At 47.6% G+C, this 15,489-nt stretch overlaps 1 protein-coding gene across 1 annotated transcript; it reads right to left on the bottom strand.

Annotated features, from left to right (window-relative positions):
- Positions 1-5,782: 5,782 nt before the first annotated feature.
- Positions 5,783-8,125, bottom strand: LOC137790498 (POU domain, class 3, transcription factor 4-like). The gene has a single exon (XM_068584798.1). It carries the CDS (start codon positions 8,112-8,114, stop codon positions 7,026-7,028), a length of 1,089 nt encoding a protein of 362 aa, XP_068440899.1. The 5' UTR covers positions 8,115-8,125; the 3' UTR covers positions 5,783-7,025.
- Between the last annotated feature and the right edge of the window lie 7,364 nt (positions 8,126-15,489).

Raw genomic sequence — 15,489 nt, 5'->3', positions numbered from 1 at the left:
TTATTGACATGCACCCGGGCCTCGGCTGGTTTGTCGGGCCACTCGGGAGGGAATTGAACCTCTAAAGAGTGATTTTTTAATTTTATTTTTTAGAGCCGATGATCGGTGTATAACGGCAGGATTGTGTAACTTTTTGCTGAACATTGTGTTCGCGAGTGGAAATTACAGGATGACATAGAAGTGTGTTCTCTCTTCTTGTAATACCTTTTTGATTAAAAACAATATTTATCTGCGACATGCTGAAGCTTAGTTTAACACAGACAAGAGTTCAAAAGTCAGAAGATTTACTCTGATGTGACACAAACACATACACACGCATATTTTTTCTTCATGCCGGCCTCCTGCTGAAACAGACCCTGAATGCGCTGCAGAGCGCGGCGGCCGCCACTAGGTGGTGCCACCGTGCAGCACACGAGGGAGGCGGCAACATGGAGGCGTCGCTCAGCGGGTCTCTGTGGCCTTCCCTTATGCAAATGATCGGTCTCGCCTGCTTCCATTTTGTCTGTCCAACCCCCTGCTCCCCCGGGAGGGTGTGTGTGTGTCTGTGTGTGTCAGAGTGTGTGTCAGAGCTGTCATGGCCAGACAGCAGAGGATGGAGATCTAGGAAAGAGAGCAGATGGATTGAGTCGAGGACTGCTCCCATCAACACACACACACACACACACACACACACACACACACACACACACACACACCTATAGACCAGCTGTTGTCCTTTATTCTGCAACTGTCTGAACTCCATTCTTTCTCTCTCTCTCTCTCTCTCTCTCTTCCCCCCCCCCCCCCCCCTCTCTGGATTAGATGCATTTAGCAGTCAGCCTGGGAGCTGAGAGGTAAACAGTGGGGCTAATTGTTTTGACATACTGCTCTTTGTTTTGGCCTCCCGGTGCTAATCAACCACTCGGCTAATAAGTCTGCCTGGCAAGGAAAACACAACTGTGTCCGGGCTGCTGCTGCAGGGAGGGGACAGGAGTCCCGTCAGCTCTCCTCATACTCCACAATAGCGACGACGACGACCAAAAACAAAAAAAAGGAGAAAGCGAGGCGGCCTGCAGTCCACGTTCGCTCGGCGTCCAGAGTTCCCACAGTGCCGCTGTGGCTGGGTAGCGCCCCCGCTCAGGTGTGAATCTATTTATCCTCATTAACGAGCGTCTCCCCAAAGTCGGCCAATTAACACGCCGCTCCTAATGAAGCCATTAGCTGTCAGATGAGGTGGAGGCAGTGCTCGTCACCGGGCCCACTCTCTGTGTGTGTGTGTGTGTGTGTGTGTGTGTGTGTGTGTGTGTGTCTGCACTCTTCCTGCTAATAAAAGCAGGAGAATTAATGGAGTGAGCGTGTGTGATAATGAGTTAATGTGGAACAAGCAGGACGAGCAGTGATCAGCCCTCTGTCTCCAATGAAGATATCAGACACAGTGATTTACTCTCCCGGTGTCATAAACAGGCCTCTCGTACATACCACTCGGTGTGTGTGTGTGTGTGTGTGTGTGTGTGTGTGTGTGTGTTTTGAGTGGGCCTGGTGGCTGGGTGAGTGAGGTGGTGAGAGCTACACCTTTCTGAACAACCGTGTATTGCCTCAGTGGTTTGAATATAGAAAGAAAAGAAAGAAGAAGGCCTCCTGCCTGCCGCCTCACACATCAAAGTTTCTCAGTTTCAGAACAAAGTGTGATGTCACTCGCAGTCGGTCTGTTCCTTAATGGAGCCGTCATCGCGGCGCAACCTTAATATGGTTTTAATTGTCAGAGTAATTGCAAAGACATGAATGCCACAGCCTGAACAGAGAGGAACAATGAGATCACAGAGGCAGCTGTTCGACTGGCACCATTTTTATTTTTTTTTCTTCGAATAATTAATTGCCAGTGACTGAACATTACAACAACAAAAAAAAACACACAGAGGTTTCTGAGAGCCTGAACTGATCTTAAGGGGTGAGAGAGACCACTTTTAAGATGATTTTTTGTTAGCAGAAACGACAAAAGAGACGGCTTCCTCTTTTTCTATTCACTCTGATACGCTTCCATATTGGGATCCCCAATGGCTGTACTGTATCCATCCCCCCTCCTCTCCTTGGCTGTACTGTATCCATCCCTCCCTCCCTTCCTCCCCCTCCCTTCCTCCCCTCCCTTCCTCTCCTTGGCTGTACTGTATGTACCCCCCCCCCCCCTCATAATAACTCTAGCTGCCCAGCCTCCTGTCAAGGGACGCCAGTACTGAGGATGTGAAATTGATTTTAGGTTATGCGATTAGTCGTACTGCATATTCTTCCGTCTTCTTCTTCTTCCTCTTCTCCCCCCCTCCTCATCCCCTCTGCTTTCTTCTCTCCTCCGCTCTCAGTTACTCTGCAATTGATCGTGTCCTCTAATGCACCGGCGTACACCTGCAGAGCTCCTCGGTGATCAGTTGTCAACTTGTGGTCATAGATCCACTTGATAGTCACGTGGGTGGCTGCCTGAGGGAGGAGGGAGGAAGGAGAAAGGGAGAGGGAGGAAGGAGAAAGGGGGAGGATACCCTCACTCCCTCCTGCAACAAGTGTGAAGACCATGCAGTCTTTTTTGGGGGTGAAAAAGGCCGAAAGCCGTCCCTGCAGGTCATGGGTCACAGCTCTGACGTCAGGACATCCTGTTCCAGAGCTGCTGCTCTTTAACGGGACGTCCTGAACGCACCTGATCCACTTCGGTAAAATACATAAAAACACGCTGTGCTGCTCGATTGACTTCTGGGAGTTTTTTTTAGGGTTTAAATGCTGTAACTGGAAAATATGCCACTATTAATAAGCTGTTAATACACTCAATACATGTATTTCAAAAGAAAATAATGCGCTAACTTTCATTTGTTTGAATATAAGATACAGGAGTCAGTTATTATTTGTGAGTTACTTTTGTTTTTCTTAGTGATTTATAAATGTTTGATGAGCTCAGTCAAACACAACCAGGAGAAAGAGGGAAATCCTTTGGTTTGAATCCCGTCTCAGTGCAGAGTTCTTTCTTTAACACGTTGAAAACTAAGGAACCAATGTTGTCTCCAGACCTCTTTTCCTCTCTATTTCAGTCATTGTAGGAACCCCAAATTAATTCCAATACTTGTGTTTTTTATATGTATTTGTTCAGCAAATTCTTGGGAAAAATATGTATATCTGCAAAAAAAAAATCACTTTCAAAAGATATTTTGATCGTAACTATGAACATCCAGCATAATATGAGCCAGATTCCCCAAAAATGCCTCCTGGAGCGGTCAATAAGAGACCTTTTTGGAAAGATTAAGACCTAAACAATCAGAATCTGCAACAAAAATTACAATAAAACAAAGTCTTGGTCTGTTAGGAAGGAGTTTCAGTCAAAAAAACTGTGCTGTGCAGTTCAAAAATGGAAAAATTACATATTTTATGCCAAAAAGATTGTCTAAATGGGGCTGCTGGGACTTCAAATTGGCGCGGGAGGATTTTCAAACGGTTTCCCAAAGGTTAAAGAGGTCAAACAGACCAAAAGCTTTGGGGGGGGGGCTCTGCTTTAAGGCTCTGGGTCGGTTCTCACACCTCGAGGATCAGACCGAAGCGTCCTGACAGAAGAGCTGTGAGGAACCTGCAGCCGATGTTCATTACTCCGTGTTGGAGTCCTGCGAGCCGCTCGTCTGTGTTCTCCATGCGACATCTCGGCTGCAGCCCTCCACCACCCCACCACCCCACCACCCCACCACCACCACCACCCTCCTCTCCAATTAAAGATGAATGTGCTGTCGGATGTCCTCTCTTTGACCTCCTGCATGCCACTTTTACTGCAAACACTACATCAGCGCCTCGCAAACTTATTTTTTTTCTCTGCCTGCTTCCTCGGTGAATTTGGGCCAACCGATGCTTTCAAGTTCCCCTCCTCCTCCTCCTCCTCCTCCTTCCTCCTCCTCCTCCTCCTCCTTAATGTTCCCGCGTTTTATTTACGTTGTTGACCTTCAGATACTTTCTTTGAAAAGCTCGGGGGGTGAAAAATAACATTATTTATGAAAGCCTTGGAAAACAACTTATTTTGAATTTTTTTTTTTATTATTATTTTTTTTTACACTTTTTGACTTCCAAACTTTCAAACCACAGTTTTTGAAACGTGAACTCAAAGAGAACAGAAGGTTTGAGATGAGATGCAATTATTAGTAAAAGGTGCAGTCCATTCTCCTACCCCCTCCTCCTCTTCCTCCTCCTCCTCTTCATCCTCTTCCTCCTCCTGACCACTCCGCTCCACACACACCTCATGGAGATCTGATCCGGAGGCCCGAGAGCCTCAGGCGCTTCGGAGGAACCGCAACCTGAAGTTCTTCCTTTTAATACCTCTGAAAAGTGCTTTCATCTTTCACCTGTTACAAAGCTCTCTCTCTCTCTCTCTCTCTCTCTCTCTCTCTCTCTCTCTCTCTCTCTGTCTCTCTCTCTCTCTCTCTCTCTCTCTCTCTCTCTCTCTCTTTTCCACAGTCAATCATTTCCCACTATAGTGACTCATTCACGTGTCCGTTACTCTTTTTCTTCAGCATCCTGACGCGCGTCAGGCCGTGCGAGGTGGAAGAGGCTCAAGGATACTGCAGTGCTGCTCTGGACCTTGGCTCGCTTTGCTTGTTTGCTCGGCTGCTCGCTCTCCCCCCCTCTTTCTCTCTCTCTCTCTCTCTTTCCCCCCTCTCTCTATCCCCCCACCCCTCCCAGAAATCAGGGATTATTTCGAACTAAAATAGATGGATGGAATCAATCAGCCACGGTTTTACTTTTCTCTTCTTCTACATAACCGCCCCCTTTCACCTCCAACCCTCACACCCTTTCCCCCTCCCTCTCTCTCTCTCTCTCTCTCTCTCTCTCTCTCTCTCTCTCTCTCTCTCTCTCTCTCTCTCTCTCTCTCCCCCACCCCCCTCTCACTCAGGGCTGCAGACTGAGGAGATGCATAAATTCAGATGCATTAGTATTCCAGTCAGGCTCTCCATTTCAAGGCAAGGCCTAGCACCCTTCCGCCTCTCCTCTCCTCCTCTCCTCCTCCTCTCTCCCCTCCTTCACTCTCCCTCTCTCCAGCTCTGTCTTTGAATCATTTAAGCAGCGTTGCATCTACAGGCCTACTTATTTCCTAAAAAAAAAAAAAAAAAATCCCTAAATTATTTTTAGCTATTATGACTTTTTTTTCCTCTTCTTTTTTTTTATTATCAAGGAATATAGCTCTATTTTGTCCTTGCACGGCCAATTATACGCAGCTGTAGTCTTTGAAATGAGATTCATCTGCTTCTGATTGTGTGTGTGTGTGTGCGTGTGTGTGTGTGTGTGTGTGTGTGTGTGTGTGTGTGTGTGCGTGTGTGCGTGTGCGTGTCATTGTGTTTTGCTGTCAGGCCCAGCGGCCCAGGCGATAAATCACGCATGTCTGATTGAGGAGGGCAGAGGGCCCGGACAATAACATTTCATTGGAACTGCTGGAGAAAGCGACTCAGTTCACTCGAACCGTGGGGCTGCAGAGATGCAGAGCTGCAGAGCTGCAGAGATGCAGAGCTGCAGAGCTGCAGAGATGCAGCCGAGGTCCTGCATGGACCGCTGGATATTTTACAGCTGTTATATGACACAAGAGACTTGGAGAAAGTTGCCCTTTGACATGACATTGAGGCAAAGTGAAGGTTATGCTGCTTCAGCATAAAGTTGCATAATTGGAGCATTTTCTCTTCATCAAATTTAGTCACAATTTTAAATTGAACCCATCTTCAAAATATGCAACATTTTCTTTAAAAAATGGTAAATATGCAAAATGAATTATACATTTTAATTAGATTTCTCTATTTAAATACTAATACTAACGAGCAATACTTTTGTTTGAATAGTCATTCACCAGAAGTTAAATCCTGTTTTGCACAGTGAACAGTTGTAGCAAGAAATTGTTTATTACAACATACATAGTTTATTTCAAAACATAATACAAGCTTTATACTGAAAATAAATAATTACTTGAGCTGTCGTCGAAATTTGGAATAAAACCGTCGCTCTTACTGAAAATATTGTGTTTGTTTTTTTGTGTGTTTTTTTTACATTGCTAATTAAGTGCATGAATAACTAAGAGCATTTTTTTTTAAATTAATGACTTCAAAAGGGTAATATATAAAACTGTACAATATTCGAAAAAATACTTAAGAAATAAACCAATAACAGGAGTATTTAAGATTATAAAATTTTGATACTGAACGTACAATAAAATTATAGGCAGGTGTGTAGCGTCGTCAACCCCTCTTTCTATTCTCGGCTTCAGAGTCCACAGTTTATATGGTCGAAGATGATTGAAATCAAATAAATGCATTTCATAAATAGCTGTGACTGTGTGTGGCTACAGGCCATAAGGGAGGAATGCAATAGAAATTAAAAATGGAAGAAAAACAACAACCTCCAAGTGCTATTATGTTGGTAGCAATGCCTCTACGCCTGGAATGAGGGCCTATATTTGCATATGAGAGAACACAATTATTACAGATCTGCTACGAGTGTGTTACAAAACAATAAGTGTAAATATGGTGAGAGCTAAAGCGGTTTGTGTGAGCCCGAGGGAAGCGGGAGCTGGACCGTAAAACGGCCTCCGGTGCTGCAACAAATCAATTAAGAAAAGTGATATTATTGTTTGTTTCAGTCCGCGGGTCCACCAGAGAGAGAGAGAGAGAAAACCCAAACAAAACACCCGAGCTATCATCATGAGTACCCAGATGAGAAATGGTGACACAAACCAAAGGCGCTGGCAGGTTATTAGGCACATTTTTGTATTTATATCCGTGATGTAGAAAATAATTTGGCGGGCTCCCGAAGAAGAAGAAGAAGAAGAAGAAGAAAAAAAAAATGTGACGTTTGATATGCCGCTATAGAATAAAATGCCCTCGTGACAGTCAGAAAAGGACGAAGGCTGAGCAGGTATCTCTGTTATTATTATTGTCGTTGTGGTTCAGTGCTGGAGGAGTCTGTACCGGGACGGCTCGGAGGTGCCACCGCGCGCGCCCCCGCGCTCCAGAGTCCGCGCCGAGGGGGCACTTTCCTCCCGGTGCTTTCGGTCAGAGATCGTGGCACGAGGACGCGTCCCCCGCGCTCCCGCCGTGAGAATACGGTCCCTCGTGCTGCAGCTCTCCCGGCGGCGTCATGCGCTTCTCCTTCTGCCTCCGGTTGCAGAACCACACGCGCACCACCTCCTTCTCCAGCTGCAGCGAGTCCGCCAGCGACGTGATCTCCGGCGCGGCCGGCTTGGGACACTTGAGGAAGTGCGTCTCCAGCACCCCCTTCACGCTCACCTCGATGGACGTCCTCTTCTTCCTCTTCCTCCCCTGAGCTGCTATCTTGTCTATGCTGCTGGCGCTGCCCGTGGTCGAGTCCGCCTCCTCCAGCCACTTGTTCAGCAGCGGCTTTAGTTTGCACATGTTTTTAAAGCTCAGCTGCAGAGCCTCGAACCTGCAGATGGTGGTCTGGGAGAAGACGTTCCCGTAGAGCGTGCCCAGGGCCAAGCCCACGTCCGCCTGCGTGAAGCCCAGCTTGATCCTCCGCTGCTTGAACTGCTTGGCAAAGTGCTCCAGCTCGTCCGAGGTCGGCGTCTCCTCGTCGGAGTGGTCGTGGCAGTGGTGCCCGCCGAGGTCGCTGTGCTCGGGGCTGAGCGTGTCCCTGAGGCCCGGGTGCATGCCTTGGCCCTGCGGGTTGTTGGGTGGAGGCGTGAGGCCCCCGTGGTCCAGCATGCCGTTGACGGTGAAGCCCGTCTGCGAGTAGATGTTGATCTGCTGCCCGCTGGTGATGGAGGAGTTGTGGGACACCGGGGTTCCCCACGCTCCCGGGTGGTTGCCGTGGTTGTTGTGATGCGGGGAGTGATGCGCGACGTGCGGGGACCGGTGGTGGATGATGCCGAGCTGCAGGTCCTCCCGGCCCGGTTTGACGTCCTGCTGCTCCATGGAGGCCGACCAGGGGCTGCCCTCCGACAGACTGCTCGCCCATTGGTGCCCGAGGGAGTGTCCGTTGCCCTGGACGCTGTGCAGGTAGTCGCCCTGGAGGAGCTTCTGGTGTCCTCTGTAGGGGCTAGCAGGCTGCATGGCCTGGCTGTCCGGGTGGATCATGGGGCTGGAGCTGAGCAGGGTGTAGGGGCTGGAGGCAGCTGTGGCCATGCTGGCTGCTGAACCCCACTAGTGCTACTGAAGGAAGGGAGCAGCTCAGCCTCTGACATCTCCCTCTCTCTGGAGCCTCGGCAGCAGCCCGGCTTTTGACTGACAGCCTGCGCCGCCACTCACAGAGCGACTGGGGGCGCAGTGACGGCGCGTCTCGGCCAATGGCGGCGCAGAGAGCCGAAACCTCCGCCTCTGGAAGCAGAGCCGCCGCGGAGAGGAAAGGGTTACAGCCAGCCGAACCGGAAGTGAGTCGGAGTGCTGGTCCAGTGGGTCTGGCTGTGGGACGATGTGCGCGTGGAGCGCAGTTCCTGTTTATTAATTAAAGTTTCCAACTGATTTACGCGCGAGTTTATTGCTGCTCCTGTCACCCTTGAGCGCGTGCGAAGGAGGAGATTAATGCGCGATGGCATTTGTAAGACGTGCCAGCACTTAATTTAGAAGGATACAATCAAACCAAGAGCAGTTCTCACTGCTAATGATTAACTTTTAGAGAATACTTCCTCAGGTGTTTATGGAGTGAGCTTCTCAAGATGGTGCTTTACGCGCTGGGCATGCTTTGTCCATACCCAATGTGCTCAGACAGAAACAATGCATCCTGCGAATGTAAATGCAAATTTAGTCTTTTAAATGAGATACTAATAACATAACTAAATATAACGGATTCATAAAAATCCACCCTTTGCTCCTGGAAGCGTGTTCTCGCCGATGTTTACAACCTCAACTGTTTTTTTTCCTCTTCATTTTCTCAAAGAAATGAATGTGTCCTCAAGCACCGCGCACTCCCACTCTTTAAGAATCTCATCATGTCCTCTCAGAGTTGAAAAAAAAAATCTATCTGCATATCTGATAAATAACTTGGCTGCGTAATCATATTTGCCTTTAGAGGACTGCGTCCCGGTCTCCTTATTGGTTTGAAATTCCATTAAATATATTGCTCGAGCTCCCAGGTTAAGCTTGATTTAAATTTGCATACATTTTCATACATTTAGGAGAAATAAAAGAAGGCTGCAGCCACCGGGAGGAAAAAAAAGAGTCATTAAAGAGCGCCGGGGCCGAAGGAGCGGGTTGCTCTCGCGGAGACGGCGGCAGGACCGAGAGGAGGAACCCGGGCAGGTGAGCGGCGCGCGGGGCTCGGACGGGGGGAGCGCGGCCCGCGGGCCTCGGGCGGCCGGAGGAGTGACAGGCACCGGCACGAGGGAAGGACGATGACAGGGACCGGCGAGCCTCACCGAGATGGGCCTCTTCGATAGGTGGGGGGGCAACTCAACACATGCATGTGTGTGTGTAAGTGTGTGTGTGTGTCTGTAGTTGTGGTCCCATGCTTTGCGTGTAAATTCTTCATGTTGACTCTGGGAAACTTCATTAAAAGTGACTAAATATTGGATGTGGTTGGCTAATCAACTGGTTTAGTTTACTGAACCGGATTGCTTTCGTTCGAGTCGTTATGGGATGGAAATGTGCAGAATTATACGCAGAATGGGAGTTTAATTTCTAGCACGACGACAGTTTAAAACAATTCCTGTGTTTTGTAATTCCTCGTGTGTCACATTGATGAATTGATTTTAAAGGATGGATTCTCCATTTAGAGAAAAGGGAGTTAGTTTAAGCCTATCGGGATTAACATCATATTTTTTTTATAATTTGCTGAACTGGTTCCGCGCGCAAAATCGCTTAAAAATACATCTTAAAATTCTGTTACAAAAATAAAGTGTGCGTTTTTTGTGTGGTGGTGGTGGGGGGAGCATGAAGCAGACAGGAGAGGGACTTGGAGAGGGGGTTGTATTGCTCTCGATAGTCTAAGTTTCTAAGTGTAACAGATGCTTCTCTGGAAACGCTCCTTGTGCCGATTCCTTTTATTCACATCAACATTTTTCTGCCGCCGAGCGCGTTTCCATAGCGAGGCGAATAAAAGGCAAATCCCCGCTCCGCGCCTCCAATAAAGAGCCCATTCACAGATAACCCGAGCCAGCCCTGCGACACTTACACCATGCAGCACTGCGGGCTCTCTGCACACTACTGCGAAATAACACAAATAATGAGTCACAATTTATTTAATTTCGTCTCTGGCAGTTTGCGGGTTTGTTTGGAGCCGCTCGCTTGTGTTCTGGTGGCGGATTTCAGTCTGTTGCGGATGATTTTTATGACTCGGATTATTTTCTAGAGTGAATAATAATACGAAAATGCAGATTTGTTTACTATAAACCGTCGGTATGGAGATCTTCTTGAAGCAAACAATTGGAAAACAAATGTATATTTTCAGCAGGAAATGTAGCCTGTTGATGTCTTTCCCCCTAAAACTATCTTCTGTTGACAATAATTCAACGCTTAAAATAACATTATCAAGATTAAGCGAGGAAGGTTGCTAGATTACTAGTTATTCTGGCCTAAAAAAAATTAAAAAAACATTCAATCTAACTTTAACAAAACATATATTAGTGTTCATTACATTTCGGGAGTAAATGTCAGGATGAACTCGTGCTGCCAGATCATGTTTTCACTAACTAGGCAATAAAATGCAAACGTTGTAATGGAGGTTAGTCTCTCTATTGTTTTTTATTGTTAAGGACATTTGTAATGTTTTCCATCTCACTATAATAATTCAATAGTGATCCAGTTTTGTTTTGCAATTTTATAAAACATTTTTGTAAAAACTTCTAAACATTTAATTAAAAAAAACAAAAAACTTCATAGAGTTTTGTTGTCACGTGGAAGTCTAAATGTGCAGCTCAGAGTTGCGCAACGGGGTTGCTCTTCTTCTGCAGATCCATTTTCATCCATTTTGTTGCATTTCATTAGATGTGCTTCCGTTGCCAGTTTAATGCAGCGGGCTGCAGCCTGCAGATAAATCAGGTTTAGTCTGCTATTGAGACAGCCTCGGGCCTCGGGGCGGGACCTGTCACTCGGTGTCATGACCTTTGAAAACTTTCCCCGTGAAGCCGTGAAGCCCCACAGCTCTGACCCCGCGTGCGGCACCAAGAGGGGTTTTGTGTGTGTGTAAAGGATTTTACAGCCTCGGTTATGCATGTGCAAAAAAATGTGTGAACACATCTCAGACCTGTGTTTGAGTCAGACACACACACACACACACACACACACACACACACACACACACACACACACACACACACACACACACACACACACACACACACAAGCAGAATAAAACGGGCCTTTATTTTTCTAATTCACTAATTCACTTTCGCGTTTGGATCATTTGAGTGGAGGTGTTTGTGTCCGTGCGCACTCTCATCCTCCGCGACACACACACACACACACACACACACGCACACACGCACACACTTCACAGGCCCCCAGACAGAAAAATCGATACCCCCATTAACCCGTGACGTCGCTAATAAAAGGACAGTGACACCGCGAGTTAAACACGACGGCTCTTCAAGAGCAAAGCCCGAAACTAATCTCACGTCATGTCGGCGACGAGCCGCGTGCTCTCATCAACAACTACACACATTAAAAACAAAATAAAATGTCAGTTTGAGCCGCAGACTGGTCCGCTTGTCAGTCACGTCCACTCTGTGTGTGTGTGTGTGTGTGTGTGTGTGTGTGTGTGTGTGTGTGTGTGTGTGTGTGGACATGCCTCGGACACAGCAATGAGTGAATGTATTTAAGCTAAAGCTCATCCCCACGAGAGCTCACGAGTGTAAATGTACATTCATAATGCATGAGTGTGTGTTGGGCTGCACCGAGACACCCTGTGTGTGTGTGTGTGTGTGTGTGTGTGTGTGTGTGTGTGTGTGTGTGTGTGTGTGTGTGTGTGTGTGTGTGTGTGTGTGTGTGTGTGTGTGTGTGTGTTAAATTGAATGGGTTATGCATTTCAACGAGGCCGTAGCGGAAGTTTTTGTGGAGGAAAATGAATGTCTGAATTAGTTTTCCAAAGTGTCCTATTGTGCTCGTTTCCCCCTCATGAAATATCGCGAGAGATAAAAAAAAAAAAAAAAAAAGAAGAAGCGTCCTTCTTGGTATTTATCAATTTATCACGTGAGCATTTACATTCAAAACGTATACACGCGCAGTGTGGGATTAATCCACAGGGATTATTCACCCGGATTGTTGTGATTCTACTTTTCAAACAGAGAGAGAGAGAGAGAGAGAGAGAGAGAGAGAGAGAGAGAGAGAGAGAGAGAGAGAGAGAGAGAGAGAGGCCATTAACACAAATCATCTTCCTCTGATTCTGATCATCGGAGAGTTTTGATGTTCTTTAATTTAGAGATTACAAAATAAACAAATAAAGGATGAAAACCAACACACACCTGAACTTGTTAGGAAAGGAACAGCTTTAGTGTGTCGTGAACAGCAGCAGGGCTCCAGAAATGGCGTCATGGCGTTTTAAATCACTAATGAGTCATGTTTGTTTAAGGGTCACGTTAATGAAACACAACAACAACAACAACAACAACAACAACAACAACACAAACAACACAAACACTAAAAACAAAAGCAAGTGCTACCAAACTCCGTGTTTGCACAGCGTGATCCATTCAGACAGATACCACTCATATAAATATAATATATAGACGTATGAATTAGCTGAACTGTCTTTGTGTCAGAAGCATTAAATGTTCTGGATTAAAAAAAATATGATTGAAAAAAAATCAGATTAAGTTGTTTTGCATTTCAAAGTTCCCTCAAAATTCAAATGATTTATTTTCCTGGAACAACTGGAAGACGTGAAGTGCAATGTGAAGCTTCAATTAACTCTCCTGCGTCTGGATATTAATATTCCTGCAAAGATGCAAATTCCAGCGCAAAATTATTTGGGGGTTTTTCTATAATGAGAAAATGAATTCGGTCACGGCAACACACAGGCCTGAGGTCACTGAGACTCAAAGCTCCCCTTTTACTCCCGGACAACAAACACTCACCTGAACAAAGGCAGCCCAATATTATTATTAATATGATTATTTTCTATTGCAAGAATTTGAAACACCTGAACTAAATAACAGTTTGTCCCTCAAACGAAGAGAGTGTATGTCAGAGAGAAAATTCACCGCCTGTGTGTGTGTGTGTGTGTGTGTGTGTGTGTGTGTGTGTGTTACAGGTGCTGTTTGCTGAAGGGGCTAGTTTATTGTCCCTGGGTCAGCGAGGGAGCCAAGGTTGGTAAAAAAAAATAATAAATCTCCATAACATTACCATGTGTTAAACTTCAAACTGCTGAAACACACAGAGGATCCTATGGAGCCGCGAAGAAGAGTCTATAGAAATGTAATGTATGCTCTTCAGCCCCTCTCCAGCTCCTCTTCCACGTCCTCCTCCTCCTCCTCTGCGCTGAGAGCACAGAAGAGCTCGGCGGGGTCGAGGCCTCTGCGAGCACGAGAGAAAGGCACGAAAACTTCTGCGCTAAAAAAAAAACAACAAAAAAAAAACCATAAAAATCTCTCTTTTCTCTCAATGTTTAACGAATGAATTTCACGTGGAATATCTGCAAGTCCTCTGCCACAGCCGAACAACCAACCAACATACTTTTTCCCCTGTGGCACACACACACACACACACACACACACACACACACACACACAGGTCCCTCTGAAGGAGCAGGCGGAGTCGGCAGTTGCACATCTGCATTTCAAACACAGACTCTCTGGGATTCATTATTAATTAGCCTGCTGAGCCCTGGAGGACTGGTGATGCTGCCATCTCTCTCTCACACTCTCTCTCTCTCTCTCACACACACACACACACACACACACACACACGCACACACACACCTCGTGACCCCTTTGCCCTCTCTGCTCTACAGTTGGAGTCCTCACCAGAATGCTGAGCCGTACCGGCGCTCTCCTCCCTGCAGCCACGCCGCTTCCCCAGCAGCCTAATGTACGGTAAAGGATGATGAATTACAGGAGCGGGTGGGTTTTATTAAACCAGACGCCGCACAACTGTGTTTAAAACCACACACGTTCGATTGCGCGTTGCCGAGCGCACGGGAGATGAGAGAGAGCGAGAGAGAGCCGAGGCCGGTTCTCTCGTAATAAACATTACAGCAAAAAGAGGGAAAAAGAAACTCTGCCTTCGTTTGCTTTATTCTATTTGTGGGGAATGAGATCGTTGTGTTTCTCTTGCCTCTAATTTATGTGTGTGTGTGTGTCTGTGTGTGTGTGTGTACGTGTGCGTGGAGCTCTGTGCATTAACCTCCACCAGTGGTACATAGAGGCAGACGGGAAATACACACAGTGATTATGCATGAGGAGTGTCTCCAGGGCCCAGAGAGAAAGAGGGAGAGAAGAGAGAGAGAAAGAGAGAGAGAGGGAGAGAGAGAGAGACATCAAACACACTGCAGTGAGGACCCTCTGTCCACAGCACACGTCCCACCGCTGCACAAAGTTGGGACTGTGCAGTTTACGAAAGAATAAACAGGAGAGGAAGAAAAGCCTCGTCTCCGGTGAAGAGGCTTCGAGCGCCGCCGCCGCATTAGCATGCAGGGAGCCGGCGTCTGATGCCGAGATCATTCAAGAGCATCAGCTCGCGCGCGACCTTCCTGACACGCTCTGCGGCGGGACGGCACGTCGACGGGCCGAGCGTCTGAGCGTGGAATGCAAAAACGAGAGAGAGAGAGAGAGAGAGAGAGAGAGAGGGAGAGAGAGAGAGAGAGAGAGAGAGAGAGAGAGAGAGAGAGAGAGAGAGAGAGAGAGAGAGAGAGAGAGAGAGAGAGAGAGAGAGAGAGAGAGAGCTCTCCCTGGTGCTGAAAAAAAAATGGAGGAGGCTGTTAACTTTTTTTTAATTGGCGGCTGATAGAAGGAGATCATAATCCGTCCCCCCACCCTCCTCCGCCTGCAACATGTGGCTACCGTCAGCTCAGATGATAGTCACGGGGCCACCGGGGCCCTCAGGCCGGGGACGTATGCGAACGTCAACACCTGGGCGGTTTGGCCCTCTGATAAGGAAAGAAGGGCTCTGGCAGTGATTTGGACGTCATTAAGTAATTGAGCGGGACTCCGTCGTCGTCGTCGTCGTCGTCGTCGTCGTCGTCGTCGTCGTCGTCGTCGTCGTCGTCGTCGTCGTCGTCGTCGTCGTCGTCGTCGTCGTCGTCGTCGTCCCGCTCCGCCGCCTCTGAAGTCTTTCGGGCGAGGCCGTCGGCGCGGTCGGCCATCGCCCCTCCGTCTCCATTTAAAACCGATACGGAGGGAAACGCACTCTCACGCCGCCGCGGCCCCGTGAGGATCGGGGCCTCTCGAAGCGATCAGATCTGATTGGGAGCCGGCGGGGCAGACCTCCGCCGAGCACACACACACACTCACACACACACACTCACGCACACACAGACTTCCTGGTTTCACAGAGGATTCTGGGTAGCGAGCGGCCACTTCTCGACAACACAGCGCTGCCTTTGTTGGGTGTGTAACGACGAATCCGGGGC

The sequence above is a fragment of the Clinocottus analis genome, unplaced genomic scaffold (assembly GCF_023055335.1).
Source record: "Clinocottus analis isolate CAN_PGR_092001 unplaced genomic scaffold, fCliAna1.0.p SCAF_10, whole genome shotgun sequence".
In the NCBI taxonomy this organism is placed as follows: domain Eukaryota; kingdom Metazoa; phylum Chordata; class Actinopteri; order Perciformes; family Cottidae; genus Clinocottus; species Clinocottus analis.
Note: the sequence above shows the minus strand (reverse complement) of the source record. Positions and strands in the feature narration are given on the sequence as shown.